General features: G+C 33.1%; 1 protein-coding gene across 1 annotated transcript; it reads left to right on the forward strand.

The window, feature by feature from the left end:
* The first annotated feature begins 13,239 nt into the window (after positions 1 to 13,239).
* LOC150035356 (small ribosomal subunit protein uS4y-like) lies at positions 13,240 to 15,451 on the forward strand. The gene is made up of 3 exons (XM_090314529.1): positions 13,240 to 13,422; positions 13,879 to 14,260; positions 15,035 to 15,451. The coding sequence occupies exons 1-3, from the start codon at positions 13,395 to 13,397 to the stop codon at positions 15,216 to 15,218; spliced, it is 594 nt and encodes a 197-aa protein (XP_090170655.1). The 5' UTR covers positions 13,240 to 13,394; the 3' UTR covers positions 15,219 to 15,451.
* Positions 15,452 to 16,145: the final 694 nt, after the last annotated feature.

Genomic DNA, 16,145 nt, shown 5'->3' on the forward strand with positions numbered 1-16,145 from the left:
CACCCAAACTTTTCTTCATAGATTTTGTGTGGATTGGAGCAAATTTTGAAATTAGATAAAGTATTAAATCAAGGGAAAATTTAGGAAATTTTAAAAAAGAAAAAAAAAATGAAAACCAAACTAAATCCTTCTCGGTCAATCAACCGGAACAAACTGAAAAAGGAGGGTGCCTGGGTATGTTCTCGAAAGGGAAGGCAGAGGTAGTACTTCGAATGGCGAAGAGAGGCGGCTCGGCAAATAAGGAATGGGAAATTGTCAAAGATGACTTCTTTGTTGGCGAAACGAAGGGCTAAATAGCGCCAGTGATTCTCTGAGCTGGTCTGGATTTTGAAACTTAGCCATCTCCATTTGAAGCAGCTTCGGAATATTCGTTTGTTTATTATGTAATCTCACCATTATTCTCCATGTATTAAATAAAATAAAATTAAAAACCTTAGTTATTATGAGGTAAAATTAAAATAATATGGTAGTTTTAAAAACTATTTATAAAAATATTGTACTTTTGAAACTATTTAGAAAAATATTGTTCTTTTTTTTAATAGGTCGAGGGTTCAAAATTCGACTTGAATCCTCAACCTTTACCTTTTTTTTTCTTTTAAGGTCGAATTTTCAACATTCGACATTTGTGTTCTTTTTTTTTTTTTTAATTTTCATTTTATAAAAATAATTTCTAAAAATAATTTATTATTTTATTATTTTATTTAAACTCTAAAAAAAATAAATAATAAATAAAAAATAATATCTCATAAAAATAAAAAAGTGTAAATTAAAATATCTCATTTATATAAAAATAATTGCAAAAATCAATGTGTCCCACAAGGCAGACATCGTCGATTTCGAGCTGGTTGTCGTCGTCGACTTCGAATTTGAGGTTGCTCTAGTTCTTCTTGATGTTGCTCTGGTACCTTTGCAGATGCTTCATGATATAAATATTCATTATGCTCTCCACGACCCTAACTATGTCCATGCACGTATAAAGACGAAGAACCAGCCTCTGAGTCATAATGTCCTAAACCAAATGCTGACATTATCATCATCGGACTAACATAATCAGTTTGACTTTGCGTCTGTATCACAGGGGGCAACTCTTCCACATTATGGGCAACCTCATCAAACTCATCCTCTTCCTTCCTTGCGTCTAGGAGCTGGTGGAGAAACAATAGGTATATCGTACATATAATGTATCCTCTCCATATAGCTTTGGTTGTCACTATATATAGCAAGAACTTGGTTCGGATCATTCGCAACATCATGGAGTCTACTTTTGTTCGATCTTTGTGAATTATAAAATAATTAGATAATATTCATTCATTTACCAGATGACCCACAGCTGCTCCCGGACGAGTGACGTAGTGCCTTGTGATATTATTATACCAATGAATGTAGTCTTGAGTGACATTCCTGTCAAACTATTCAATAGAAACCCCACTGCAATAAACCTTGCACGATAATGCCATCGTCTTACTAAATGTGCAACTTTTTCGGACCAATTTACAGTCCTTAACTCGATATTATGCAGTAGGGATTCAGTATTACAAGGCGATGGGACATCCTGCTGAAAATCGAATTTTCTCATCACCTTGTCAGAAAGATGTCACTCACCAATGTGAAAACATATGAGAGGACTCCGCCATATGTTTTGATCATTCGGACAAAAATTGGGCAAAGTATGCATAATAATTTTGTACGGCTCCCAAATAACCTGAAACACAAAATATTATATTGGGGAACATTAAGAACAAATACAATAAAAATGTGTATAAAATAATCAATTAGGTTCAGTGTAATGTACCTGATCAAGTTGAAGCAGATCAAACATGTATCTGTATTGGCTGACTACATATGTGGCTATCCTAGTCACACAAAATTTGTCTCTCCACCTAAATTTTTAAATTGATAATTTAGAATCTAAATTAACTAGATCAGTAATATATAAATTAAATTGAATTAAAAAAACATACCGAGAACCGTAGACTCGTCCAGCTAACTGAGCATCATTAACATATTGTAGCTGTTGAGCCATTGTTGGAAATCGCTCCCAAGTCCATAGTTGCAAAAGTATGAGAGGCCTAGCTATCTCTCGAACCTCAGGTCTTGTTGCTTTGCATAGTTGTCTATACAACCATGCCAAACATGCTCCACCCCACGAATACCGCCCCACATCATAGAGATTAGCTTATAGTGGCAGGAACATCAAGTAAACAAAATGACTTGATTTGTCGAAAAATAGACTTCTACCCATCATTTGTAGTATATATGCTCGCGCATATCTTATGACAGTTTCCTCGTCTGCATCATCTGTGAGCTCACGGAATTTTGTTCTTAAATATATCAAACTTAACCTCGATCCTTTAATTTTGTCGGCAGGTGGGGTCACACTGAGGTATAGTTGACAAACTTGTGACCAGTCATTGTACATCACTCCGGTGACTAGCTCACCGTTAACAGGTAACGCCAACAATACTTCTATGTCTTGTAGAGTGATAGTGCACTCTCCAACAGACATATGAAATGTATGCGTCTCAGGCCTCCATCTCTCGACTAAGGCTGTGATCAGATGCCAGTCCAACTGAATAAATCACAATCTGGCAACCCCATAGAATCCAGATGTGCGCAGTAGTGGTAGTATTCGAAGGTAGAGTGGGATAGTGCGTTGGAGAACTGTCTCTTGACGCCTGCAAGTTATTTCTCCAGTAGTACGATCTCGCTATACAACAGATGATCGATAAAAGAATTGGTTGTACAAAACATCAAGATCAACATATCCTGGGTTTAAAGCCATGATCTGAAAGAAAAAAAATATTTATTTCTCAATTAAAAAAAAAATTATTTCTCAATTAGAAAAATAATATACAACTTAATTAAAAGAATAATGTACAACTTAATTAAAAGAATAATGTACAACTTTATAAATTATAATAAAAAAATTGAATATACATTAAAAGTATCTACACTTAATTAAATATACATGATAAAAAGATTATTTATTTCTCAATAAATAATGTACAATTTAATTAAAAGAATAATGTATAACTTTATAGATTACAATAAAAAAAAATTGAATATATAATAAAAGTGTCTAACTTAATTAAATATACATGATAAAAGAAGTATTTATTTCTCAATTAAAAGAATAATGTATAACTTTATAGATTACAATAAAAAATTGAAAATATAATAAATTATTATAAAAAAAATTGAATATACAATAAATTATAATAAAAAAATTGAATATACAATAAAATGAATATATAATAAAAAAATATTTATTTTTCAATCTCTAACTATCTGGAGCCCGTCTTAGTAACGAAGGACACTTCATTCAATTATGGCCTAACTGATTACAAAATTCACATCGTTGTCGAGTGACTGGTTCTGTCCAATCCATCTCGTTGTGATAATGTGAACTTTTCGGTCTACCAGATTTTTTCAACAACGATGGATAGGATGTAGGACGGGCATATTAGGGTACGTGATCCAGTAATCTTCACGCGGTACAAGTTGAAATTGAGGAGAATAACATTCAATATAAGTTGACAATTTATAGTAATCCGCAATAAAGTCTTCGTAGTTCATGTTAAAATGTGAGCAAACGGCCATAAAATGCGAGTATGGAATGCCAAATGCTTGCCACTTGTTACATGAATAGTACCGCTTGGACCTGTTTAGCATCAATATTTGGACGTTTCCTCCTTTAGCATTGAGACTATGACGTCCGGTCTTCACATGAAACACACTTTCATACCGATCGTTTGATTGCACTTCATGTTTACTAGATCTTGCAGCCCATTTATTTATTTTCTCGTGTGCGTACCTGGATTTTTACTCCACTTAGTATTATAAAATATGCTTGAAATAAATTGTTAATAACATATAAATATATATATATAATAAAATAATAATATTACCAGGTGTATTTATCTTGACGCTCCAATGCATCTCTTATTTCTTCTCTTCTTTTCTCGAAATAATTCACGCATTTGAAGAATGTTATCTGAGCAAGAGCATTTATAGGCAACATTCGAGCTCCTTTGAGGACTCCATTTATGCACTCTGATAGATTTGTCGTCATCCACCCATATCTAAAATCCTCCATCATGTGCTTGAGTCCATTCCTCTAAACTAATGTTGTCAAAAAAACTCAAACAGCTCCAATTTATTCCTTTGATATCTTCAATTGCTTTATTGAACTTCGAATTTGAAACTGACACCCGACACGATAAACATAATTTTTCAATGTATTAAATATGTACTTTTTATTAAAGTTGCTGACGATATGTCATAAACAGAAACGATGGTGACATTTTGGTCCCGTTCAACCATTTGCTGGATTGTTCACTGCTGCGATTTTGCCAGCATGTCAATTTGAAATTAAACACACCTCTTCGTGTGTTACAATTTCTCTCAGGTGTTTCAGGAACTATCCCTATGAGTTTGCGGACTCTTCATCAGCAATGGAAATACAAGTGGAAGAAGATGGCCGTTCGAGTCAACTGATGTAGCAATCAGCAATTTTTCTCGATATTTGTCGTACAAATGTGTACCATCTATCTGAATTATCGACCGACATTTATTAAAAGCTTCTATACAAGGACTAAATGCCCAAAATGCAGAAGTTAGGATAACATGGCCTTCAGTAAGCGTTTCTTTCACTCTCCACTCTACACGTGTTCTGGGATTGGTCTGCTTAACCATATACAACCACCTGAGTAATAATTTATAAGACTCATCCCAATCATCAAACACTTTAGCCAACACTTTTCTTTTGCCCTCCCATACCCTATGGTAAGGAACATGATATCCAAAATTTGATTTGATATCGGACTGCAGTTGTGCCACACTGATAGATGGTTTTTCTCTTACGGCTTCACAGAACTCTAATGCAATCATTGATGAATCCAATTGCACATGACTTTGACTCAGTTCTGAATAAAAACATGTATGCTGCTCACCGTACTTAGTGATCTCGAATAAGTCATGTGATTTTTTCTTTATTGCACGAAGTCTCCACTTGCAACCTTCCTCCCACTTCTTACACCGAATTGTCCAAATCGTCGGTGTCGATTCAACAACCTCATATGGTGCATGACATCTTATTGCAAAACATTTGACTGCGTGTTGTAGCATTTTTTTTTGTCTTGACAAATCATCCCTTTATACAATTGAGTATTGTCAATGTCCACAGGGGTTATAATTGGGTCATGTTCTTGAATGCTATCCAGTACATTCATATCCAAATCGTTGAATGTATCTGAAAGTAACTCATGTTCACGATCATCGAAATCCAACTCTTCAAATTCATCATCCGTTTCAGTTCTGAAGTCTCTATACAGGTTGTTAGCTGTCATATCTTCATTATCACATGGCGATGCAGCTGACTTCGGATCAGGATCAATACATTCAGTTGGATCGACTAAATGATGTATTCAAATTTATATCCACCCCTATCCTATTTATATTTACATACAAATGCACTAAATTCAGTAGTGACATTGATTGAGAACATCAAGTTCATAGCTTGTGCATTCGAAATAGGGAATGACATAAACCTTATTGATCCTGATGGTTCTAGGTTAGGATGTCTATATATTATTTCTATTTGATTTGTTCTCATATCTACACTAAGTGACATCCCAACCATTTCAATGAATTGTTCAAATATAATTCCACTGTTCACATTTATGCTAAAACTCCCACTTAGTGGTTGGTCATAGTCAACTCCACCAATACCATCAATCATATTACCATTTGTAAACAACAAAAATCCCAAGCATTTGCCCGCCATTTTCTAAAAAAAAAAAGAAGACAAACAATACATTACTAATTGTTCTACTAATTATCAAACTTAAACAAAAACAAACCACAATAAAAATCACAATAAGAAATATATATAGAAAATATAAGAAGTTTATGGGTAAAAAAATATTAAACTTTGTATTAAACTAAAAATATTAAAATTTTTTAAAAAATCACAATAATTTTGTATTATACTTTTTATAAGAAGTATATTAAAAAATCACAATAATTTTGTATTAAACTAAAAATATTAAACTTTTTAATTTATAAACATCAACTTTTTAAGTTTTATGAACATCAACTTTTTAAACATAACAATAAATTAAACTTTTTATAACTATTTTTAAACATAACAACAAATTAAACTTTTCAAATTACAATGAGGTAAACTTTTTTAAACTATTTTTTCAAATTTAATACAAAATAAAAAATTAAATTAAATTAAACTTTTTCAAACTATTTTAAACTTTATTTTCAAAATTAATACTAGAAAAATCAAATATCATAAGAAATATATTTAAAAAAATCATAATAATTTTGTATTAAACTAAAAATATTAAAGTTTTTAAGCTATAAACATCAACTTTTTAAACATTACAATGAGGTAAACTTTTTAAAACTATTTTTTCAAATTTAATACAGAATAAAAAATTAAATTAAATTAAACTTTTTAAAACTATTTAAAACTATATTTTCAAAGTTAATACTAGAAAACTCAAATATCATAAGAAAATCAACTATTTTAAACTATACTTTATTTAAGTATATTTCTTACAATAAACTATACTTAAATATAAACAAAAAAAAAAAACAAAATATAAATAAGATTAACATGTTGGTATAACATCCCAACCATAAGATTAACACTAATAACAACTACTAAGATTAACACTAATAGAGAAAGAACTACTAACATCAATATGTAAATATTATTGAATTCAACATGATAGATCTACTAAATATAATAAAACTAGTAATAAATAAATAGTAAACTAACAAATTTAACATATCTTTTTTGTTCTTTATTTCCGAAACAACAACAAAAACTATAAAAAAAAATATAATAGTATAAGAATAGGAATAAAATGTATAGTTTTTTTTTAAAAAAATGAACTTCTGTATAGTAAAAGGTATAAATCTCACAATTTAATGGACGAATGTGGAAGAAGAAGAAGATTTGCTGAAGGTAGTGAGAATGAGAGAACGAAGGTAGTGAGGAGAAAATGAGAGGCTAATCTTAAAGGTTGAAAGGCAGTGAGGAACGAATGCAGTGAGGAGAATGAGGGAACGAAAGCAGTGTGAGAAAATGAGAAGAGACGGTGGGGTTATAAACTAAATGATCGAGTTTTCAAAACTCGACCTCATGGTTTGGGAAAGCAGTGTGGGATGGGACGAGACACTGACGTGCTGCAGAGATTTAGATTCATTTTAAAGGAGGTCGACGATTCAAATCACTCTGATGCGCTCTGCAGAGATTCGGATTCTTAGCTATGCAATCGTGTAGTATTTAGTATACAATCGTGTAGTGAGGAAAAAGAGTCTCGAGAAGTCGTCGCAGCATGCCCTTATCATGTACTTCCACTATGCGATCGTGTAGTAAAACTTAGCGATCGTGTAGAATTTGGTATACGATCGTATAGTAAAAGGTAGGCGATCGTATAGATTTTGAGAAGGTGATCATCTAATTGTAATAGCTAAGCGATCGTATAGAAGTTTGTGGGCGATCGTGTAGTAGGGAAAGAGAGCTTTCAAGAGGTCATCGCAGCATGCCCTCATCGTGTATTTCCACTATGCGATCGTGTAGTAAAGCTTAGTGATCGTGTAGTAGCTGATCATATAGGTTTTGAGAAGGCAATCATCTAATTGTACTAGCTAAGTGATCGTGTAGGAGTTTGTGGGCGATCGTGTCGTAGGGAAAGAGAGCTATCGAGAGGCCATCGCAGCGTGCCCTCATCGTATACTTCAACTAGGCAATCGTGTAGTAAAGCTTAGCGATCATGTAGAATTGGTATATGATCATATAGTAAAAGGTAGATGATCATATAGGTTTTGAGAAGGCGATCGTCTTATTGTAATAGCTAAGCGATCGTGTAGAAGTTTGTGGGAGATCATGTAGTAGGGAAAGAGAGCTCTCAAGAGACCATCGCAGCATGTCCTCATCATGTACTTCCACTATGCGATCGTGTAGTAAAGTTTAGCGATCATGTAGAATTTAGTATACGATCGAATAGTAAAAGGTAGGCGATCGTATAGGTTTTGAGAAGGTGATCGTTTAATTGTAATAACTAAGCGATCGTGTAGAAGTTTGTGGGAGATCGTGTAGTGAGGAAAGAGAGCTCTCGAGAAGCCATCGCAGTGTGCCATCATCGTGTACTTTCACTAGGCGATCATGTAGTAAAGCTTAGCGATCGTGTAGCATTTGGTATACGATCGTATAGTAAAAGGTAGGTGATCGTATAGGTTTTGAGAAGGCGATCGTCTAATTGTATTAGCTAAGCGATCGTGTAGGAGTTGTGAGAGATCATGTAGTAGGGAAAGAGAGCTCTCGAGAGGCCATTGCAGCGAGCCCTTATCGTGTACTTCCACTATGCGATCGTGTAGTAAAGCTTAGCGATCGTGTAACATTTGGTATACGATCGTATAGTAAAAGGTAGGCGATCGTATAGGTTTTGAGAAGGCAATCGTCTAATTGTAATAGCTAAGCGATCGTTTGGGAGTTTGTAGGCGATCGTGTAGTAAGGAAAGAGAGCTGTCGCAGAGAGGCCATCGCAGCGTGCCGTTCATCGTCTCTTCCACTAGGCAATCGTGTAGGAGTTTGTGGCCGATCGCAGAGGATTTAGTAAGCGATCGTTTAGTCATACTGAGCGATCATGGAGAGATTGTAAACGATCGTTTAGCTTCTAATAAAGAAGTTATTCATCGTTCACTTATTCTTTCTGGAAGTTTGCACTTATTGTTACGTTCATAATGAATTACTAAACGATCGCATAGTAATTTTACTAAACGATTGTGTGCGATCGTATATATAATTACTAAACGATTCTTTAATTTCCTTTAGGACGAGGGTTTGTTCTATAATTTTCAAGAGGTCGAGGATTCGACCTCTTTCAAATTTTCTCATCTTCCCTTATAGATTTTATTTAGTTTTCGACAGGTCGAGGGTTGAACCCTCATCATCTTCTCAATTCCGTTTAGGTCGAAGGTCAAACCCTCGATCTCTTCTTTAATTTTTGACAGGTTGAGGGTTGAATGCTCGTCCTCTTCTCAGGTTGAGGGTCAAAGTCTCGATCTCTTCCTTAGTTTTCGACAGGCCGAGGGTTAAACCCTCGAAAAAATATTTTAAACCAGATCCCCACCTCGAAATCTCCAAAAGAACCATAGATTTCTAAATAGTTTCAAAACCACTATATTTCCCTAAATAATTTTCCAATAAATCTATCTCATTTCTCTACATGAAGCATGTATATATATACTGAAATCATGCATGATAATAGGGCTGCATGAATGACACCACCTACTTGGTGATAATTGCAAAAATTAATTAGAATTTGGTGAAATTCCATTATAATGTTGTTAGTGGGTTTTTCCTAAATTGAAAAAATCTACTAACTTAAAATTGATTTGACATAAAATCATTTTATTTTAAATTATTTTTATAAAAACTAATTCAAAATAATTAATTTAAATAAAACTAATTTTGATTTTAATTAAAATTTTTAATTAAAAGAATATTAATTTAATATCTTAATATTAAATTAATAAAACATCAATTTCACTAATGTCCACTAACTTGGATTAAAGATTAAATTAGTCACATTATCTTTATTTTAGATTTGAGCTTGGGAAATTACAGCAGCGACTATCCAGCGGATTCAAGATCGTTCGACAAGAGTTTTGGTAAGAGTTATGGTCCTTATTGTTGGTTTGTGGGCACGATTTGATTACTGAATTAAGTTGACTTAACCCTTGTATCTTTAAGGTTCCAAGCTATCGTCCATTGGGAGTTAAAATCTGTTGGAAGGAGATTTTGGAGTGGTTGTTAATCAAGTTCCTTGGGTAAGCTTTTGGGGTATTATGGTTTTGATTATGAGGTGTTGCAATTATTATTGGACTGAAATTTTATGGTTGTATTCATATGGTAGGGTCGTTACTTCAAATCGCGGTCATCATTTGGTTGTTGGAGTTTATTTGTGGAATTTCGATTAAGGTAAGTAATCTTATTATTGGAACTGCCCACGGGCCAGGTTTTATTTGTATGCTCGTGTGATAAGTGTATGTTATGGTAAATATTAGCATGTTGACTGATAGTATGACATGAATCAAGTATGTTCTGGCACGAGTTCTATTTTGTTTAAAGATAAACCTAGGCACTTGATCGTTAGTATGTGATGGTATGTGTTTTCATATGTTGATATCTAATCTGCTGGTATTGAGGCATACTTGCATGCTGTGGAATTATGATGTAAGGTATACCTGAATGTAGTATGATATGTTGTTAATAATCATGTGTATGTGATGGAGCCATGGTATCAAGGATTTTCATGTTAGATGCTCACCAGTTTGTGTTTCCTTCGGGATTCACTAGTTTGTGTTTCCTTCGGGATTCACCAGTTTTGTGTTCCCTTCGGGGTTCACTAGTTTTGTGTGCATACTTAACTACAATAGGATAGGATTCAGTCTCATGTTTGTTCTATATGTTTATGTGCCATAGATGGGTATCTAGATGACATAGATGCCTAACCTGACACTAGTGGTGGGATTACTTACTGAGTATTTTATGCTCATTCTTTCTTATGTTGATGTTTCAGGTAAGGGTAAGATGCACTGCCGCCGACATGACATTTATGTTGATGTTTCAGCGATGGTGCAGCGGAATTCATGATCGTGGCACTGGGACTAGTTTTTATGCTTCCGCATCATGACATTTAGAGTCCTTATTTTTTTTCCTTAATGTTTAGTTTTACTGTCTTAAACTTATTATTAAGGATTATTTCTTTTATATACTTTTAATAGTCTTTACGAATTATGGGTACCCTATTATTTTTTTTAATAATTGCATTTAATAAATGTCTTTTGATCTTCTCTTGTTTAATTAACATTTATTTCAACATAACTGAGCGTCGTTTTAAATTTTATGCATGCATTTATTTTAGTAACGATCTAATCTAAGTCCTAAGGGGTCGGGTCGTTACAATATCCCTCTCTACCAAGAGAGGGCGGGGCTCCGTTGTTCAAGACTAGGCATCAGCATTTAAGAGAACAACCTATCTGCTAACCCTAAGTCGGGTAGAAGTGAATTCCATCCTGCAGAACTGTGTCCCCAGCTATCTATCTGGCCTAATCCCCAAAATGGGAGGCTTAATGAGAAGTGACGTCGGACTATTCTCACCCATTTAGATAAAAGGATAATCCCAAAATAAACAGGAGTTCATAGTTAGCTCAGAATTAAGATTGTGTTATTCTAGGTCATTTTAGTTTGAAATAGTCAGTTTTAACAGTAAACGGTCGTTATAAAGAAAAGTGACAATTTCGAGGTCTAGTCTTATGCAAACTCATTGCATAGGATGCCCTCACTCACATGTCTTTACATGAATGATTTGTGGATCACATCATTTGTATTAGTATACAAAAAGGGCCGCATCCAATAGTGTTACTAGGATGAAATACCCAACTTCATCCATATTCTTATAAACCATTTAAGCTATATACTATAACTTGATCCTGTTTATGTCACCACATAAAGTTAAAGTATTTATACTATACCCATGAATTTGTTTATTGGATTTTCATAAAAGAATGCAATATCAATAATTTTATTGAATACAATACTCAATAACATCTGATTGATAAATAGAATGTTTAACACAAAATTTTCGAACTGCGAGTTCTAGAATATTCCCAACAGGTGGTCGGAATCTAGAATCTTCCACAAGAAAACACAAAGAGCCATTTTGTAGCAATGAGGAGGATGAACCATTTTGTTTGCCACTTGAAGTTCCATCTTATTGGTTTAACAAAAACTCCCTAGCCTTGATCATATATAATAGGTCATCACAAGTGTGATTCTTTTTCATATTATTAGAATAAGTAACAGAGTGTATAAATCAGTTGACTTATTTTGGATGTATGGATAGAGGAAGAAACATTGTTTTTATAATTGTAATTTTTTAATTCCTATTTTTAGATTATAATTTCATAGGATTTAGGCGGTCACGGATGGAAAAAAAGATGTCGACGAGATGGAAGATTTTAAATAATTATGTTGGTTTCGATTACCTTTTGTCTTGAAATTTTGGAGTTCGAACGATCGATTTACATTTGAAGTTTCAAGTACTAATTTAATTTTCAATTCTTCGTTCTTAATTATGAATTTTTAATTTTAATTCTTCTTTTAAGTTTTTATTTTATAGGATATGATTCCAAGCTGTCATGTCATGGATCATGGATAGAGAAATATCAACAAGATTGTAGAAGTTTTGGATTTTAGAACTTTGTACAAGTCTTGGATTTTTCATTTTAGGACTTTGGATCGTTGGAATTTTGGATTTTAGAATTGAATTTTAGAATTTTTTAGAAGTTTTGGATTTTAGGACTTTAAAATTTGTTGATATTTGGTTGGAATTTTGGATTTTAGCATTTTATAGAAGTTTTGGATTTATAAATATTGGGTTGGAATTTTGGATTTTAGAATTGAATTTTTGAATTTTGTAGAATTTATAGTCTTATAAGCCACATAATGGGAAAAAAAGACAAAGCCCCAACCGGCCCAACAGGCCCAACAACACAGGAACCATAATAATAATAATAATATAAAATAAATAAATAATATTTTTTTTTGAAAAAGATGGTCGATTATGTCGAACCGATTGAACCGGTTTACTTCAGCATTTGGCGAAATCGTTTTTTTCGTAGATTAAACAAATTTGGTCGGTTTCGGTTTCGGTTTTCAATGAAAATCAATCCCGCCCAACCGATGCTCACCCTAAAGTTGACATGTGAAAACATAAATAAATAAAATTTCATTAAATACAATTTCTATCTCCAATTAATCAAATGAATAAAATCTCAACAAATAAATATATTTTCCATATCCAATTAAATAAAGAATAAAATCTCAACAAATAAATACGTCTTCTCTCTTCAATATTAAGAGTCCTTTGTAAATATGAAAAATTTCTCTCAATGCCACATTTTATCTCCAACCGTCCACCACATTCAAAAATCTATTAAATCTTATATACGAAAATATAAAAAGTTTAGACATTCATTAAAATAAGTTTTGAAAATGGGTTAAATTTATAATAATCTTTTTTAAAAAAACATAGTTTATAGCCCAATATCCCAAAAACTCTCTTGAAAAAATCTGAGGCCGCTCAAGCGGCCCAATTCATCCTACCCACGGCCCAGCTCAAGTTTATTAAAAAAGAACAAAAAAAGAAAAAAGAAAAAAAGAAAAAGAAAAGAAAAGAAAAGAACGAGATTGTAAAAACCCTAGCCGCTACTTAGTCTCTTCTGCTTCATATACTTCTCTTCTCCTCTCTTCTCCTCTCTGCCATTCGAGATCCTTCTGTTAGTGAAGCCGTAGCAGAGAAGAGATCATGGTGCACGTCTCCTTCTATAGGAATTGTATGTATAAATCTATTACTTTTTTTTCAAACATTTTCCTCGAATGATCTTCTTCATTGTCAATCCTTTCCAACTTCCGTTTCTTTAGTGCTTTTCTTGTTCGTAATCTGTTCATCGGCTTCCCCGATCCTGTTTCGCATAAATTATCATACTTTGTCCATCGGTATAGCTGGAAGATTTCAAAGGCTTTGATTCCGTTTACGTTAGTTTTAGAACCCCTTTTGAGTTGCTGATGTAAGTTTCGATCGTTGGATCATTGAGCTTGTTGTAGAATCAGTGGCATTGGAGTATGTTGTAGAATCGTTGAGCATGTTCTAATTTCTTTTTTTTGTTACTTTTTTTTTTAAATATTTTGTTCATCGTATGAAGTTTATGTTTATGGCATAGTTCGAGGAATTTCTAAAAAACAATGCTTAAAACTATGATAAATTAAGTTTGTGTTCTTTCATTAAATAGACGGGAAGACATTCAAGAAACCCCGACGTCCTTATGAGAAGGAGCGTCTGGATGCTGAGTTGAAATTGGTTGGAGAATATGGGCTTCGTTGTAAGAGGGAGTTATGGAGGGTTCAATATGCTTTGAGCCGAATCCGAAACAATGCTCGGATGCTCTTAACACTTGACGAGAAGAACCCGCGTAGGATTTTTGAGGGAGAGGCTCTCCTTAGGAGGATGAACAGATATGGCCTTTTGGATGAGAGTCAGAACAAGCTTGATTATGTCTTGGCCCTTACTGTGGAGAACTTCCTTGAGCGTCGGCTCCAAACTCTCGTGTTCAAGTCTGGTATGGCCAAGTCTATCCATCATGCTAGAGTGCTCATCAGGCAGAAGCATATAAGGTATTGTGGCTTTCATTGTCTTATTCATACAAAGAACATTTTTTTCTTCCATTAACTATTCTGATTTACTTTTTCGTCATTTTATGAAATTCTCAGTGCTTGATGATCAACTGTTACTGATCATATATATTTTCTGAGAATTGAAATTTGTCGTGCTGCTTTCTAAATGATTTCATTCTTGTTTTGTGATTATTTCTATGTTTAATTAATGTTTGGGAGGGTTTTTGGCTTGGATAATAGTAGATTTGTCATAGCAAAAAGTTCTGGCGTGGTAAGACGAGCCTGTTTGGAGTACATTTCAAGTGTTTAATTTAAAAAATATTTCATTTTGGAAGAAATTGAACTGTTTGGCGACCACTAAAAATAGCTTTTTAAGAGTATTTTTATCATTTTTTTTTTATCAAAAGTGTTTAAATAAAAATGAGTTTTTTGAAAAATATTTTTCTTAAATCAATCCAAATGGACTCGAAAAGGGAGGGGGTTGAGTGATTGAATCTTCACCTCTTATGTTGTCGAACTATAAACTATAATTTTTTTTAGAAAAATGAAGACCCAAAAGTACTTCAAGTGGTCATTCTGATTTTTCACCAAGTGCATGGTCTAGAAACATTTAAAAGGCTTTAGAAATGTACAGTCAAATGTCAATGTGATTGTGATTTATGATTAAGCATTTTTTATTCCACTGCTTATTCTTAGAAGTGCTTCTAAGTTCCAAGTAAAGTATTTGTTGTTATAAATTTCATCTGTCACATTTCTCTTCCTTGGTCCTCTTAGGGTTGGAAGGCAGGTGGTGAACATTCCTTCTTTCATGGTGAGGGTTGACTCCCAGAAGCACATAGACTTCTCTCTCACAAGTCCGTTTGGAGGTGGACGTCCTGGAAGGGTGAAGAGAAAGAACCAGAAGGCTGCTGCGAAGAAGGCTGCTGGAGGAGATGGAGATGAAGAAGATGAAGATTGAGTTATTTAAGTTTTATCTATCACTATTTATCAGAGAGAATGTTACATCCTTCTTAGAAGTTTTGCTTCAAATATCTTTGAATTAGAGAACTTGTTTGTTTTTTTGGTTATGGGGATTTGATTAACCCATTTTGGTTATTAGTTGCCACAGTTTTTATGCCTTGACTGGATCGTTTGAAGGACTATGTTTTTCTCAATATTTCTATGCATCATGATATATTTTTAGTTCTATAATATACGTGCAGCTTATTATATTCAGGAATTTGATCCATGGCTAGGCTTTGTAATTTTAAGGCTCATGAGTTGTTGAAATCTAATTAAAGATTTTCAATGGCTTGAAAGGACAAATGTGATTGAATTTATGCAAGTATCAACGGTTTTTTCTTTAGATCTTGATGGACATTAAAAAAAAATCGCTTGGATTCTTAATTAGATTTTTTGTTTCTAATGTTCATGAATGTAATTTAACTTGGGTATTAATTTTATGTAGCAAATTCGAAGCTCTAGAATCATGAAGGAGAGTAAGGGAAAAGAAGCTGGGAATAATGTGGAGGATAATTTAAAATCCACCTAATCAAGAAAAACAATATAAAATTAGTAGATTCTTTTAAAATTTGTCAACTCAGTCGAATTAATTTAATGCTTTGATCTCTATATTTTTTGCTTCGATTTTTTTAGGTTTTTGTATTTTTAAAATGTTCTTGATCCCTATATTTATTAACTTGGTTCATTTTGGGCTTTTACTTTCAAAATATTTATTTTGATGATTGTACTTTTAATTTTTGTTTATTTTGATTCTTGAATTTTAAAAAAGTAACCATTTTGATCCCTTAAACATGAAGTAAAGATCAAAATGAAATTAAGTTGGAAAATTTGGAAGAAAATAAATTTTTAGAATTGGAATTTAATAGGAAAAAGGAAAGAAATT

Source organism: Benincasa hispida, chromosome 6 (genome assembly GCF_027475165.1).
Source record: "Benincasa hispida cultivar pf3 chromosome 6, pf3_genome.v1.1, whole genome shotgun sequence".
In the NCBI taxonomy this organism is placed as follows: Eukaryota; Viridiplantae; Streptophyta; class Magnoliopsida; order Cucurbitales; family Cucurbitaceae; genus Benincasa; species Benincasa hispida.